We start from the raw sequence: 16,554 nt of genomic DNA on the forward strand, positions 1-16,554 counted from the left end.
ATGGCATGGAGACTACTTATGTTTTCCTGTTTGGTACAAACGTGATTCCATACTGGGTCTCTGGGAGTAAAAATATTTTGAAACAAGCCCCTAGCTAATACATGCAAATTTAAATATGTGAAAGTCACATGTTTAACAGGTTGCAAGACGAAGCTTCGGGGAAATTTTCACACTCATGGTGTATCAATTAGTTTGCTGTTTGTGGTCATACATCACAGCTGTTGTTGTTGTCACAAATGTTGGATCTTTTTTTTTTTTAAATTGATGCTTCATGGTGATAGTATTTAAGGACATTTTCTTAAAATCCTCTTTTTCCTCATGTGTTTTTTTTTTTTTACATCCAGGGCAAGGTAAAAAAGAAAGTTAAAAACAATAGTCTTGTGATCTCAGGTGTGTCCAGTGCATTCTTTGGATTTGAATATAAACAAAAACCTCACTCTCTTTCTCTTACTGCTGCTTGCAAAGGTAATGCCTAACAAAAAGCACAAATCTTGGAGGACACCTTTTTTTTTTTCCTTTCATCCAACTTTCTTGGACATAAATATCCCATAGAGAAGCGGTGAACTAAATAGCTCATGCAGTGGCCTTGTTCATTAGTAATAAATTACATATGATCATAATTGTATTGATTAGCAGTAGAAAATAATGAAAATAATTGTACATGGAATGAATTTGTTTCTGGTGGGACAGACATTTTTGATTAATTTAAACTTTTAGGTATATATTACTCATGGGTCAACTGAAAAGCTTATTATCTAGTAGTACAACTTGTATTATTGTATTATTATTGCCTTAAAAAAGAGGAAATAAACCTGACAAGCTACCTTTGATTTCTATCAGCAGAGAATTTTTTTGCTTTGAAGTAGTGCATAGTAGTTGATAACTATCTTGCAAAATTTGCTAAATATTAAGATATACAGGTCACAAGTAAAATGGGAATATACTAAATGTACTGAGACAATAAATTGCCTGATTATTGCATGTTTTCATTTTGTGCCCCTCTGTAGTTGTTTTCTGTAATCTAATGGAATTCAGAAGAGCAGATTTTTCCATTTGTATATTTGGTTGTTTTTGGTTGAGGCAGCAAAGTACCAGAAAAGATTTCAAGGATCCGCTGGCAGCGGGAAAATGGCAAGAGGGTGTCACACCACTAGCCAAGAGAGAATAATGTTTTTACCAATGCTGAACAGAAAGAACTCCCGATTTGTGGATTTTTAAATAATTACAATAGCTTGAGAAGAATAAAATATCAAATAAACTAAAAAGCAAAACACATACCAACAAATGTGGCATTTGCAGTTATCTGATATTGCTAAAAAGTGCTTTGGCACTTGTGTAGTGACACATGCTGATGTAGTTTTGAGTATGGATTACTTATATGGTTAATAAAAGGACATTTACATATAAAATGGAGGTTTAAAGGTAGAGCAAGTGATGTAATAAGGTTATGAGATGGCTATAAATCTGCTAATTTATGTTTTTTCAGGTTTTTCTGTTGTGCTTGCACATTTGAGTTCAGCCTGAAACTTGGGCAAAGTAGTGAGTCCATGAGGGTTTGGCTCGTGCAGTCTTAAATACATTTTTCCTTTGATTTGGGGGGAAAAATGGGGGGAGTTCGATTTGGAGATGGTGTGAGGGGAAAAACTGCATTTGGAATAAGCGTAGGAATAAAAGCACCACTGTGCAAGTGGTTTTAATCTGGTCTGGACTGTATGATTTGGCCAAAAATGGGGTTGGGAGGGGGGGGGGGGTGTAAGGAGGGGTGCTTGTCCAAATTAATAACTCGAGTGTATAACTGTATCACTCTGCCACAGTAACAGGGAGTTGCACACTTGCAAGCCAAAGCTCAAGTTGGGGCTTGTTTTTATAAAAACTCAAGGAACCATTGGTGCAAATATTATATTGTTACTCGTCACTTGTGATTCTACAGTTAATTCTTCAAATCTTTTATCTAAGCGTTTTAAATAGGAGTGGTAAAGGTTTCCATAATAAAAATAAAGCAATAGCATCATATTTTCTATATATGTTTTAGCAGCTGCATAATAGGCTGTGAACCAAAGATGTTCAGGTTTCTGACAAATCTGAGCATCGCAATTTTTATCTTATTCATACATGAAGCTGACCTGCAAATGTGTACGTAACTTTCAGCCCAACTTGTTTGCTTGCTTGTATGTATGTGAATATGATTAAAATTCGATGTAATCGTGTGGTAATGTTTACCACACCTCTCCATCTATCTTTTTTATTGTTCTGCTCCTTTTTGTCTGCTTGTTTAAGTGTCAGTCTCCTGCTCTCTCTGTTTTCTTGTTGCTCAGGAAACTGTCATTTCTTTGAGGTGAAATATTCCACTGTTCTATTCAAAGGCATTGGGCACACTTACTGTAAGGGTTTTCCCCGATTACATGCGGCTAACGAAAAGAACAATTCCCTTCGTGAAGCAGCTTAACTAGAGATTGAGAGTCTTGCTTTGTAATAGAGGCTAAACAAGTATTTTATTTGTGAAGAAAACAAATACACAAATGCTTTCATTAAAAAAAAAGATTATGAAAGGGATTGTCTGGGGACAAACGTATGGCAAGGGTTGGGTGCACATGGGCAAAAAATGCCTTTAGCTGCTGAGTCATCAGTTTGATGTTGGAGGGCTGGATATTTACTTCTCGCTTCCTCTCGATTTCCTATCTTCACTGTGCTTTACAATAAAGACAATAAACTACAAAACTATTTTAAAACTATTTCTTTGGTTTGGTATTTAACTAATAAACTATTCATTTAATTTTGCAGAATTAATAAAATGGTTCATACGGGCTAAATATCAGTGCTTAAATATTTGCTAAAAAATTAGTTAAAAGTGTTAATTAATAACAAATAATAAAATGGTAATGCAATAATTTAGTAATGCAAAAATATTTATATTTTAAAATGATATTATATTATTTTAAAATTAGGCAATCATTTTATCTTATATGTATAAGATATAAGATCTTGTGTATGTGGGTATATATATGAGAGACAGAGAGAGAGAGGTTTCTCATTTACTCCACCAAACATATGTCTTGGCATTGTGGCCAAATACATCAAACTTTGTCTCAGCTGACCATAAATCTTTCTCCAGAAAGCATGTTGCTTATGGGCAGCAAATTTCAGTTGACCTTGAGGGCATCAATTTTGGAGTAGGGACTTTTTTTTCTTGTTTGGTACCCTCTGAATCCATGGGGACTGCTGCTGTTCCTGCAGTTTCCAGCTCATGACAGGCTCGAGGGTGACAGTTTGGGTCTTCTTCCAAACCTTGCCAAAGTGGTGAGTGACACATCCGAATAACTTGAACTTGCGTACAGTTGTTTGAACTGATCTTGGAATCTGCAGTTGCTTGGAAATGCCTCCAAGAGAACTTCTCATCTTGTGTAAATCTACCAGTCTCCTTAGTTCTTATACTCTGTTCTTCGTACCTGTTAACCGAGTGAGTGTTTTTAAACAAATCCTTTTTATGCTGGCAAAAAAAAAAAAAAAAAAAAAATAAAAAATAAAAAATAATATATATATATATATATATATATATATATATATATATATATATATATATATATATATATATATATATATATATATATATATATATATATCAGTTGAAACTACTCGATCATGATCACTAAAATAACTTAAAAGACATCACAGAACCTTTGGCACCACTTAAGAAAACATTTAAGTGATTTTATAATTGTATATCTATATTTAAGCTTGAGTGGGTTAGAGAAAGTCCAAAATAGATTCAAACTTTGTGCACCATGTGCAAACTTGTGTATCTTGTTTTTTGAACTCAGAATCATTGCTGTACAATGATTCGGTTAAACTATCATGGCGTTAACCTCATGATAATTGTATGCAAACTCCTGCCCACAACTGTAGTTCAAAGATGGATGTAACCATCAAGACGTCAACTACTGGTTTGTAAGATCCTTTTATGGAGCCTTCAGCTGCCCTTGAAAATGAGTACATCACACAATTATTATCTCACGTCTTTTGATTGTCAAGACTTTAATTAAATCGCCATAGTTAAGAAAATTAACTAATTAACTAACCAACGTGTTTCTCAAGCTTCTAAGTCAATACCAACATTGTTTCTCACTGTGCTATGCGACAGATTGGTGTGCTGTCCAGGGTGTACTGTGCCTCTTGATTAGCAGAAGGAAACTGATGTATAGATAGATGGATTTTCACTCTTTGATAAAAGCATTTGTTGGTCACAAATGGCTCAAATATAATTTGTACTGAGGATTTTTAACCACGTCTCAATTTCTTCTGCTTTAAGTGAGTCTTGAGCCTTTAAAAGAAGATGAATGTAGTAGAAAGATTGTTTTTCTCTTGTTTACTTAACTGTCAAGTTAGCTACCAGAAAAGTGCCTAACACAAAAAGAAAATCACACAGTGCCCAGTGTGATTTAGTATAAATCTTTGGCAAAATTTTAACAGCCATCTGTTTTTTGGCAGTAATAGAAATGCTCAGATGTATCAGAATTGCTCCACATTTGATTGACATAAGTCTCTTGGTAAATAAGATGACATTTTTTCAGCCTGTCAGTTATAGAACTTTTTCCTTTGTATCCTAAAACTAAATGCCATTGTGAAATAATTGAAAGTGGCCATATAAGAGATTTGCATTTGATGGTTTCACAGAATTACTTAAAACATACTTTATCGATAGTATCTAATAAAGTAAGCATGTCAGTAGTTAGATAATATTGTTGATATTTTTTCATGTATAAGAATAAAAACCACCCATCTTATAGTATGTTAAAGTATTCACTCAAATTTTTTAAAAAAGTACCGCTTACCCTTTTTGTGGTTAAGTGTGTCGTGTGAGGTGATTGAGAAAAATTGTATTGAGTATTGGGTTATGTAGGTCATGATTATGTGGTGGCCTCATTGGGTGTTAGAGGTGATCTGAGGCAGAGGGAAGAAGTGCCCTTTATGGGTGGCAGAGTAGTAGATCCACTGTGGAGGTGTCTGGCTGTCTGCCCAGACATGCCATGTGGGCTTCAGATGGCTGGATGAAATGAAAGGAGAGAGGGGCACACACTCTCTAGCTGCTGCTGATCACGAACAGCAGTTTTGTGACTCGTTTACTTTGCGTAAAGCTTTTCTTTGTTTCTTTTTTTTGTATTCCACATGTTCTGGCTGTTTTTCTGTGTGTTTTCTTATCTTACACATTAAAAGAAGTTTTTTTTTGTGGTTTGCTGGTAGTTGACATACCAGCACACAGAATAGTAGACCTGCCACCAGGACAACTAAAGCCTCTCGCTGCTTTCTCAGGATATGAAAGAGACCACCAGTGACATCAGAGAGACTGAACTAGGCTAATGAAATCTCCAGATACCAGCCTTCACCACAGCCACTTTGATTAGTCAGGTTTGTTCTGTTAATGGGCTGTGACATGTTTCGTACCTGTAAGATTGTGCGTGTCATGCTTAAATGTGACGATATGTCAAGTCATATCTTTATCCTAATGAAATGATCAGATTGGGAGCCGCTAGTGAAGACAGCTTTTTTGCCCTTATCTGTGTTGTTGTCATTGCTGAGCTTCTGTGAACCAAGAGCACGATCCTTTCAGTCCTTGTCGTGGGAAAGACTGAAAGACTGAAATTACATCGCTCTCATGGTGGACTATTTTGAGCTCCCAAAGAGAGTGGCAGAGGGCAGGCGGCAGGTTCTAGTGACTCGTCCATACTTAGAGCAAGAGAACCCCTCTTGTCCCTCCAGCCTTCAACTTTTTACTGCTCAAACACTTTGCGATCTTAAGGAGGAGAGAAGTGGAAGAATGCTGTGTGCCACAATGTCAGGTGAGTGTGTGCCGGCACTCCCAGACTCTGCCCAGGTGTGTTTTGAGTGTGTGTATTTGTCTAGACTAAAAGTCACTCAAACAGGTGTCATCACAATAAAAAGTGTCATGATATTTGTTAGAAATAATATTTAAGCTTCTCTGGATAACTGAAGGAGGCATTGCATTTTTTGGTTAACTTGGAGAAAAAGGTTTCATCTGAGCTTAAATGTTCATCAGCTAATTTTGCCAGTTAGTTTTTGTTTGCATTTTTTCACCTTTACTATGTTAATTTCTCTTTTGCCTGAGATTTTTTATTTAGGACATAATTTAATATTTGAATATTTAATTTCTATTTTAAGCTTTTTGGTCAAACAAAGTTGTTATTAGTCCTGAGGAAGTCAAGTATTTTGTTCAGTTAGTGACAGTTTTTAATCTCAAGGCAATAATATCTCTATGAAAATGGAGGTCAAACATCAGTCATATGTGAAGTCAACATGTAGAGTAAGATCACCACGTGGGTGACCCCCAACCCTACTGATTTAAGAGATTCCTAGCACCTTGTGTGATGAATGAGACGTTTATTTCCTGGGGCGAGGCATGAGCAACTATGTATGGCATCTGTCTTGTTTAAATTTAGTGTAACTGAAGCTACCGCTGGCTGCTCTGTATCAACATGTCAGAGACTGCATTACCCCAGAGAGAAAGCTGTCGTACTCCTGCATCTAGTTTCATTTATTTTCTGTCTTTCTCCTGTCCCCTTTTGTCATGAGGTGTGGCTTGCTGGATCAGGATTTGGGTGATTTAAATCCCACTTTAGCTTAGGCTGTCCCTCAAAGCCATATTTCTGTCAGTGTCTGGTAATGGAAGCTCTACTAATTCAGTTTCTCCTAAGTCCTTCTGTTCTGTTTTTAATGATCAGGTCTAGACCAGATGATCAAACTATTAACTTATCAGTCGTAGAACACTTCCCATAAATGAGAAAATGACTTGAAGCTAACCAAAAAAAGAAGACTTCTGGAGTAAGTTTTCAATAAGCAGCCAATGGGCTGAGTATACTTACTCTACTAGATGTAGATGTATGGAATGCAGACCATGTGCACATAATAACTTGTCGGGTTGTTATGTAAACTTCTGGTGCCTTAGGCCAAAAATCAATAATAAAATTTTTACTTAGCACAATTTGGCTCTTGCTATGTTAAAATAAATTGTGTATACACTGTCTTATGAAGAATTATTATAGTACTGTTAAAAGGTGGTGGTACACACTGACACACAGTGTGGTGTAAATATTATATCTGGTGATTTTCATTTGACATGAAATGTCTTTTTTAGGTTGCATATGACTATAAACACAATTTTGTTGGTATTTAAAAAAGGTTTAACTTTGTAGAGCTTTGAAAAAAATGTGAAGGAAGGGTTTCTAGGTTTTGAGTTCTATCTGGATATATAACCACTTCTATTTGTATTTTTTGAAGGGGAAATTGCTGTCTTCCTGTTTGCTCCTTGATTGTTTCCTGCTAGTTTTTCTCCTTTTTTTGGGCCTGATTTCAAGCTGATGATAAAGAGTAACATGGATGTTAGAAGGGTCTCCCCAAAACAGAGCTGGTGGACCCTTTTTTTGAGGGTACACCACTCTTATCATGTCATTTCGTCTATCTGTGTGAGGAACTTAAGAGAATGTTTCTTTTGCTGCAGTAGTGTAATTTACTTATGTGTTAAGTTGGGTCAAGGCCTACAGATTTAGATACTTTTGAGATTAAGAATGTGTTTGGATATTCCAGAAACAAACCATGTACAAAATAAATAGCTGGCTTTGAAGAATTTAGTCCCTTGTACAAGTGTAGTGTACTAATGCCAACTCTTCCATCTCTATCTGCTCAGTATTTCTCCTCACACACTATGCCTCCTGTGCTTTCTCCTTTTCTCTGTCTCTCTTTCACTTACTTGCTCTGTTCGTTTCTCCCTCTTCCATGCTCTTTTTCTCTCATGCTCCCTCTCCCTAGTTGAGTTTTTCAGGCACATGCACAGTCAGCTCTGACAGATTGTTTAAATGTCACCCCTGCTAGCAGTAGCCTCTGATGTTATCTCCTCTGGGTTATTGCAGGCCATCATGCAGCTAGCTTTCCTGCTCCACTGAAAACCAATACGTGCCTGTATCATCAGCAAGCTTTTGTGATTACATGTATATAGACATAAAAAACTGGTTGTTTAGAGCAGTGAAATTAAAGGGGGGATAGGGGGAACTTTGACCATGCATTTTGACATAAAGGATGAACCTCTTTACTCAAAAACAGGTGATTACATGCAGAACTGGTCACTTAGGGCAAAACTACTATGCGTTTTGGGCAATATTGAGAACATTATTTGAAATTACTTGAATTTTACTTATTGACTACAGAAACATGCAAATATTACACTTTAAACTTACATTTTTAAAAATTTATTTTGCAGATCTTCACCTGAAAACGTAATTAAAATTTAAATAAAAAAACTGAGACACACGAGGCTGTCTGCAAGTACAGGATGCAAGACAGGAGATGAATGGCAATTAATCTAGCATAGCTCACCGCACTAACTGAAGTTAGCAATCCAAGACTAGCTGAAGTTCTGTGATGCTATGGTCAGGTCAAGGTGGTCATGTTTAGGCGCGTTTCTGACTTGGCGCCTAACTCTTACTCCCACACACTCTGTTGAGATGCACTGTTGGTTCCTCAGCCAAGCACTTTCATCAAAATGTGTGATCCTGTGGTTCCTGTCACACTGAGCAGGGTTAGTCTTGCAACAACACATCAGTAAGGTAAAGTGAACCTGTCTCACCATGGTTTAACCCCCGCTTGTGTTCCCTGTTATTTGGTGAACAAATCAATGCTTTGTGAAAGCAAAACCCCCAACTGCATATTGAAGGGAGTGTGCTGTTTTAGAAAAAAAAAAGACAAAAATGTGGTACTGTGACTGTTTTGTTGATTTTTTTTTTTTTTGTAATAATAGTTGTATATCATAATTATGATTTACACGTGCAACAGGCTAATTAGTTTTGTTGTTGGATGAAGACTTTTTTGTCATGTTTGGCTAGTTAAATTTTCTTTAGCACCGCATTGTTTAAGTTCTTCAGTTTTTAATTATAGCTTATAAATCAGTTTTATATATGAAATTTACATTAAGCATTTCATTATGAATTAATCTAATAGGTGCACTAAGTATTAACCATTAGTGAGAGCTTTTTGTAGTATTAAATAAATGTCCCTCAAACACAGTTAGCGATGTGTTTGAGGTGGATCTTGGTACTGTGGTGAGTATTTAGTTCAGGTGGTTACTTGGCACTCTCTGTTTATCCCATAATGTTATCTCAGCATGAGGTTGTTAATTAGGAGCTTAATTTAGCTGCCGGCATATGTTAACATTGGCTTAGCCTTCCATTGTTAAGCCTCTGCTGGCTGGTGAGTCTTCTGTGACAGCAAAGGAAGGCTTTTTGATGTAATCTTAACATAACATTACAGGATAAGACAGTAGCACGTCTCTGCTGATGCAACATTAAAGTGAGACTCCTTTCTGAATATTATGCTTTATACGTATATTTGACTTCATGACTCCAGATAGATCCAGCCTGCCTCATTGTTCATAATATCTTCATTTCTCTTTTGCTCCATCTCAATAAATAATATGTGTACACATACCCAGCAACCTACGCAAAGAGAGATGTCTAGTAGATTTGGCCCAAACACAGTCAAAAAAGTTTGGAGCCATAGGCATAGACCAGCCCTCACAATATGATTGTGCAAGTGCGTCACAGACGATGTGTTTAGAACTGCTGGCAACCAGCCAACTGCAGATTTCTTCAAAGACCCAATAGGAAATCCTTAAATTCACTTTTTATGAGCTCTTCTGGTAATTATAGTAAAAATGAGTTTGAACCCAGAAGTTAAAAATATAAGTAATGTGTTTAATCTACATTTTTCTTAAATATTTATAAAATAGTTGTTGCCAAATCATTGTAAATTGTTCACCTAAACTGAACAAGGTGTTTGATTTTTTACGACTGGTTACAGTCATTAAGTTGCTGACAGTTAGTTGCTGACTCCGTTTTTGGTATCACAGCAAATTAGGCCTAATAAATTCCTGACATTGAAGTATTAGATGTTGATTACATGGAGAAAAAGGACTGATATCAGATATATAATATGTATCTGTATTATAGATAGTTGATAGATGTCCAAAATGTTGAAAGGAAAAAAAAAGGAAACAGTTAAAACAATATTTCAGCTTTGTACATGTAGATGTTTTACTTTTTACTATACACCGTTAAGTTTGATCATTTCACTGATGTATATGGTGCAGTTCATGTTGGCACACTTGCTCTGGTCCATTGATCAGCAGCTCTTGAGGAGAACTGAAAGTGGATACTGGGCAAAACACAAAGACCTCTGTACAGGGGATGTAAGCAGAGCCTGTTCTAATCAACCTGCTTGCCCACCACAAAGGGAACCCTGGCTTAGATTACCCTCCTGCTCCAGCACCACATGCTTTTGGGTCTAGTTGGTAACCCAAGACAACAATATGTATTAGTGCACACGCACAAACACATGCAAAGATCGCTCAAATACCCATACAATAAGTGCAAAAAAGCACAGGAAGGCACAGAGGCACAACCACAGGCACACAGGAACGTACACACATTCATACACCACCCACTCGTTTATACCCATAGACTTGCACATAAGCACAAAGAGAGGTCGAGAGAAAGATCTTGGGCGCACCAGCAGAGACTTGCAGCAATGAGTTTGTCATCTTCTTTGGGGGAGACAAATCCTTCCCTCTCTCTGTAGTAAACTAGACTTTCTGAGAATGTGGGCCTGTGTGTCACTGCTGGTCACAAGACCCTGACACACTTTGTGTGCAGTGAAAGCAGGAGGCGGGAGGGACAAAGTCTCTGCGGATTATCCCCCAAGTGAGAATCCCCATGCAGTGTGACGGTCAGCCAGAGGCCCGTTGAGCTTCCTGTCAAGGAGCGAATACCACTATTGCCAGTGGATCAGGCTGCTCTCTGTGGTTACTGTAAAAACACAGTGGCCTTGGTGGTGTGTCAAAAACATCCACCATTCCATGCTTCACTGAAAGATCTCACAGTGAGGTGGAGCTATTATTAGCTTAGGTACAGCAAAGCCTCTTAGAGATCTTTATTTAACCAGATTGGCTGTCTAATGTATGGACACTTGAGGAGTTTGTGACGCACAGGGCTTTCAGGAACAAGGCAGAGGCTTTGCAACCAGTACCATTGATAAAACAACAATGCTACTACTGTCCTGCTCCTCTCTTCTCCTCTGGTCTCCTCTCCTGCCCTCTCCTGCCCCACCCTGTCCTACTCCCCTTAAATGACTGGGGTTTGGCTCTGACAAGGGGGTTCCCCACCGCACACCAGTTTCCTTGCACTGGAAGGTTTTAGGTAGCAGGCTAATCTTAACTCAAAGCAAGGAAAGGGCTGTGAGCCAGGTAACGTTGTCGCCCCCGATCTGACCCTCATCTGCTACCTATTTTTTTTCACAGTCTATTGAGGTGAATAAAAATACACAGAAGTGTAACAGTTGATAAACTTTCTTACCTAATTTTTACCTGCAATATAATAATAAATAAGCTACTATAAAACACAGAGAAGAACTAATATGATAATCACCATTAAAAGATATAAATTTAAACTTTGAACAACTGTGGTGTAACAGTTCTATAACTGAAGTTGACGAATTGTTACACCACTGATACGGTAGGACTACCTGGCAGAGGGATTTCTCATTTGTCATCTGAGGAGACTGAGCCATGGACTTTTCTAGAGACAAGTTGCTCTCATTACTTTCACCAGGCCAACTCAGGCATCTAATGAAAAATCCAAGACTCCCTCACAGTGTTTTTTAAGTGTCTTGAATATAAACAAGATCCAAACAAAGTAATTATGTTTGGATGAACATAATTGCATTATTAATAATTATGATTTCTTTATTACATAATTAAATTATGTTGAAGGAGCATTAAAGTACATTTCTGCCTACTTTGGTTTATCTAGAAGTCTTTTTATTTAAAAGTCACCTTATCTTTATCAGATAACTTCCATTGTCTTTATAGTAATAAACCAGCTTAGCCTCCAAGTTTAACAAAAAAACAAACAAACAAAAAACTCTTCATGTAATTTATAGTTGTAGTAATTTGGGCACAGTAAAAGGTTAAGTTGGTATAATGTCAGACTTGTGGGCACATTTTGTGGCAAAGTTCACACAGTTTCTCATAATTTGTGTGAGTAGCACAAAGACAGCAGCTGATTACCATTCAGCCTCTGGAAATGGCTGACCCTATTTTTAAAATTAGTTCATTAGCTTGTGTTATTTGCAAAACCCAGACAAGAAAACTAGAGGATTCATATTAGCAGTCAGTTTATAACTTCTGTGACTGTTATGTAGCAATTTAGCAATTGCTAGTATAACCAAGCCCTTTAGCATTTAGCATAGCCTTACCAACTGCAAAAACTAATTTCCTGATTTGTGGCGATAGCTTATGTTCTTGTTATGGCAGGAGAATACTACTACATTATTTGAGTGCAATGTTACATTTTCCTTTCCTGGCCTGTATGGTGTTAAGCAACAGCACCTCCTCAGAGAAGCAAGAGGAAAGTATGTTTTTTTACTATTCTCTTCTTTCCATTTGGTACCTTCTTTCCTGTCCTTCTCTTTTAAAATTTTTTGTTTATTACGACAGTTAACTCAAATGATACTCTACTCTAAACATGACTGAGTGCTACATTGCACTGATATTTATAAATCTACTCCTACCTTCTCCTATTTCTCTGTAATTTTACAATTGTACAGTGCAAATATTTGAGAATAAAAAACACTCTTGCAAGATTGTCCTGGACAATATATGCAGCAGTTCAATAAGAAGTAGTAACATACATTAATAATGCACCCATAATTCCACAAAAGTACCACATACACAAAGACCATGCAAGTCTTCCAAGCTAAGGTAAAAGCATCAGAATAAATGTAAATATTTTAATATGCAAGTGTTAGTTGAGATTGGAAGAAACAAATATACTTTTGTATTTACACTAATCATCATGACTGTGCATAGTTGAACATTTTTGCAGCCCAGACAGAAGAACAAACTGCAGTCACCAAAGTTACATGTTTATAAGTTTCTGTAGTCTGTCATTTCCCAGTTGAGGTTCAGAATCAGAGGATACACTTATTCAAATTAGAACAGCTTTCTTCTTCTTCTTCTTCTTCTTCTTCTTCTTCTGTCCTTCTCTTGCTCTCTGTCAGTCAGATGTTGTCGTCAGAGGATACACTGCTGGGTCTTGTGACAAGCAGGCAGGGCCAGTGAGAAGCTGAGCAGCTATAAATAACAGGCTTGCTGCTGCCGCCACTTTTGTTGCTGTTGGACACAGATGGCAGGCAAAATCCTGGATACATACTCTCTTTCCAAAATTATTTTGCTTTTTATGAACTTATTCAAAACTGGCCTTGACATCTGATTTGACAAACCTGTCATACCGCTGTTATCAGTCCATCACTTAGAGAGGAAATATTTATGAGAAGCCCCAATTTCAGATCGTTCTATCTGTGTTTGACAATTTAACAAAGATTTAAGTTTTGTTATAGCCTTGATTCCTGTTTCAAATTTAAGAAAGCTGTATTTTTAGATGGGTAGGTACGTTCAGGGAATATGGGGAAGTGTTTTGCAATGATTTCACAACCTTATCCTGTACAGGCTACAGTGTGGTTTTAGCTAAGCTTACTCATTGATGTCATATTTGAATGTTTTGCAGTTCTTTAAGTGATGTAAATCTTTTTTTTTTTTATGTTTTTACTTTTACACTAGAGTAGACCTTATATTCATCATAGAATGAAGGCTTTACAGAAAGTCTGATGTTACATGATGTCTACATTGTTTTAATTTGCTAATCTCCATTGAATATGTACTTTTTGTAAAACTTTTTTTTTGTGTGGTAAAATATAGTATATAAATATAAGTTTAAGTTTTGAACTTGCCTTTTCTGTCTTTGACCATGGCAAATAAGTTTCATAGTTGACTTATAGAAGTTAGTTCAAGCAAGTAATCGACAGGTAATAAGAAGCCCTTAAAATATGTATTTTTACAAGTACAAATGAAGCAAGCCAGCAGCACCCGCAAAAGCAGTAAGGATTTTGAATGTGTCGCCACATGAAGTGTTGCGACTGTTCATGTAAAGTTAGATGGAAGGGCCATGTCTTTCAACCACGCTTGAGGTTGGTAGATGATGCATATGTGTTTGGAGGTTAGATTTCAAATTCTTGTGGTCATCTTCTCAAAATGACCCAGGACTTTGGCTTTCCTGCCTGTCAAACTAAATTAGGATCTAATAACAAGAAGGACCAGCAATTTAAACATTAAGACTGAGTGTCATCGTTTTTAGTATGGTCTTTTTTGTCTTGCATCCAGCCATCAATTCAAAACCTTGTTTGACTAAGACTTGTCATTGAGTAATTTTTGGTTGACTGTTAGAAGACACAAGTGTCATAAGCAGAAACTTTGCAAATGAGGCCAGTGAAGGTTTTTATATGTGACAGTATCTCTGCAAATGCAACACATGTGAAACACTAAGAGGGATTTGGGGGATACTCCAAAGGCAGCAGTAGAGCATAGCAATGGAAGTTTATCAATAAACTCCAACGAAATAGTGCCAATGCACACAATTGGCTCTCATCTATTTGTTTGTGTGTGGTTGTGTTTGTGTGTGTGTGTGCATATGCTGGCTGTGCCGGATGACCTTTGGTATAAATAGCCTGCCGGCACTAGTTGTGATGACAGCCGACAGCACGCACCGTTGTGTGAACTTGTTTCCTGAGTAGTGCTGTTCATCGGTTATCCCTCTTGGAATGATGCCTGTATGACTGTCTGCTACCCAGCAACACCCTGGCATCTAATTTCCTGAAACTGGACTCAAGCACAAGCTCGGGAGACAACCACAAAAATTAACACATAACCTCATTTTTTAAATTTGACTGACCATAAAAGAGGTTTGTGTGTATTCCTTGTGTAATGAATAGTTATTTGAAAACAAGAGTGGAACAAGCTAAATACACTTACTAGTACTAGGAGAACTGTATGGTCAGACAGTGGACACATTGCGTCTCTTTTTATTCCTTTTAAATGTAACAGACCAGGAAGCCTATAGCAGATATTCAAACCTCAAAAATTCTCACAGTGTCTTGGTTCCTTTAATTTTGACATTTTAGTTTTAGTGCTATAGCCTGAGATTGGTCAGTTTGGTCGACCTAGTTAAGTCGTACTCAGGAACGTGTAGGGGAAAACCCAATAGACACATTGCTATATCCTAATCTTCTCTTCCTTTCTTCTCATAGATCTGGAGCCTGATGACAACACATCATTTTATATCTTGAATGTGGGCCAGCCCCAGTCTGTGGTCACTAACCACCAGTCTATGAGCTTGCCTCGCCATGGCATGCCATCTCACTCCCCGATCATCAACACTTCACGCCTTCAGACACAAAAACCAGGATCTGAGCCCCCAAGCTATGATACACAAGACTCTAAGTATGGTACCTCCCCCATGCTGCCTTCTGCTCCTGTGGAGGCACCAAAGGCCTTTGAGTGCCCAAGTATCCAGATCACATCTATCTCCCCAAGCTGCCCACAGGAGATGGATACTAACCAGGAGGATCTAAGGGCCAATGGCCCTGATGGGGACTACCATAGTGACAGGCCCTTGTCCAGGGACCACCTGTATTTGCCACTGGATCACTCCTACCGGGATTCTTCTCTCAGCCCTAGTCCATGCAGCAGCCTCTCATCTAGGAGCTGGTTCTCTGATGCCTCCTCTTGTGAATCATTTTCACATGTCTATGATGATGTTGACTCAGAGCTGAATGAAGCAGCAGCCCGCTTTAACCTGGGCTCCCCTCTCACTTCCCCAGGCTGTCCCTCTCCTCAAACTGGTGGAGGTGGAGTTATGGAGGAACTGCCCCACTGGCAGCACCACCAGCCCACATTTGTGCACCAGTCCCACTCCATCAGCTTGTCTCCTAGACAGTCGCCCTGCCACTCGCCGCGCACCAGTGTCACTGATGAGAACTGGCTCAGCCCACGTCCACCTTCCAGGCCTTCCTCACGTCCCACCTCACCCTGTGGGAAGAGGCGTCACTCTAGCGCTGATATTTGCTATCCTGGCTCTTTATCTCCCCATCACTCACCCACACCCACGCCGGGACCTTCACCTAGGGGCAGCGTGACAGAGGACACTTGGGTTGGCAGTCCTTCTGTAGGCATGTCACCATTTCAGTGCTGCCCATCAGAGGCAGACATCCCTTCCAAGACCAGAAAGACCTCACAGGACAGAACAACTATGCAGACCGGGAAAGGGGAACTGGGACTAGATGACCAGGGAAATATGTCTCCTAATCTAGACTCCCCTTCAGACGAGGCCTTGCACAGCTTGAAGAAGGATGGGCCTGCTGAACAGTTCCTCTCGGTGCCCTCGCACTTCTCATGGAATAAACCCAAGCCTGGTCATACACCTATATTCAGGTAAATATGTTAATGTTAAAAGAGTGAAAGCAGGAAGAAGTGAAGGATTGTCGCATAACAATTTATATTCAAATGTATTCAAATGCTGTGGAAGAGTCAGTGGGAGATAAACTGTCTGGGGAAAAAAAATCAGTTGAGAGCAAGGGGTAATTCTCCATATTGTTAAAAGAAGT

At 38.3% G+C, this 16,554-nt stretch overlaps 1 protein-coding gene across 1 annotated transcript in view; it reads left to right on the forward strand.

Annotated features, from left to right (window-relative positions):
• Window positions 1–16,554, forward strand: part of nfatc3a (nuclear factor of activated T cells 3a) — a 60,168-nt gene that overhangs the window by 1,220 nt on the left and 42,394 nt on the right. The window contains exon 2 of the mRNA XM_086277457.1: window positions 15,199–16,381. Coding sequence (XP_086133583.1) covers window positions 15,199–16,381 — 1,183 coding nt within the window. The remainder of the gene's footprint in view (window positions 1–15,198; window positions 16,382–16,554) is intronic.

This window comes from Aulonocara sp. 'chitande type north' Nkhata Bay, linkage group LG1 (genome assembly GCF_057382095.1).
Source record: "Aulonocara sp. 'chitande type north' Nkhata Bay isolate Kocher_YH1m ecotype deep benthic linkage group LG1, A_spYH_male_GT1.1, whole genome shotgun sequence".
Classification (NCBI taxonomy): Eukaryota; Metazoa; Chordata; class Actinopteri; order Cichliformes; family Cichlidae; genus Aulonocara; species Aulonocara sp. 'chitande type north' Nkhata Bay.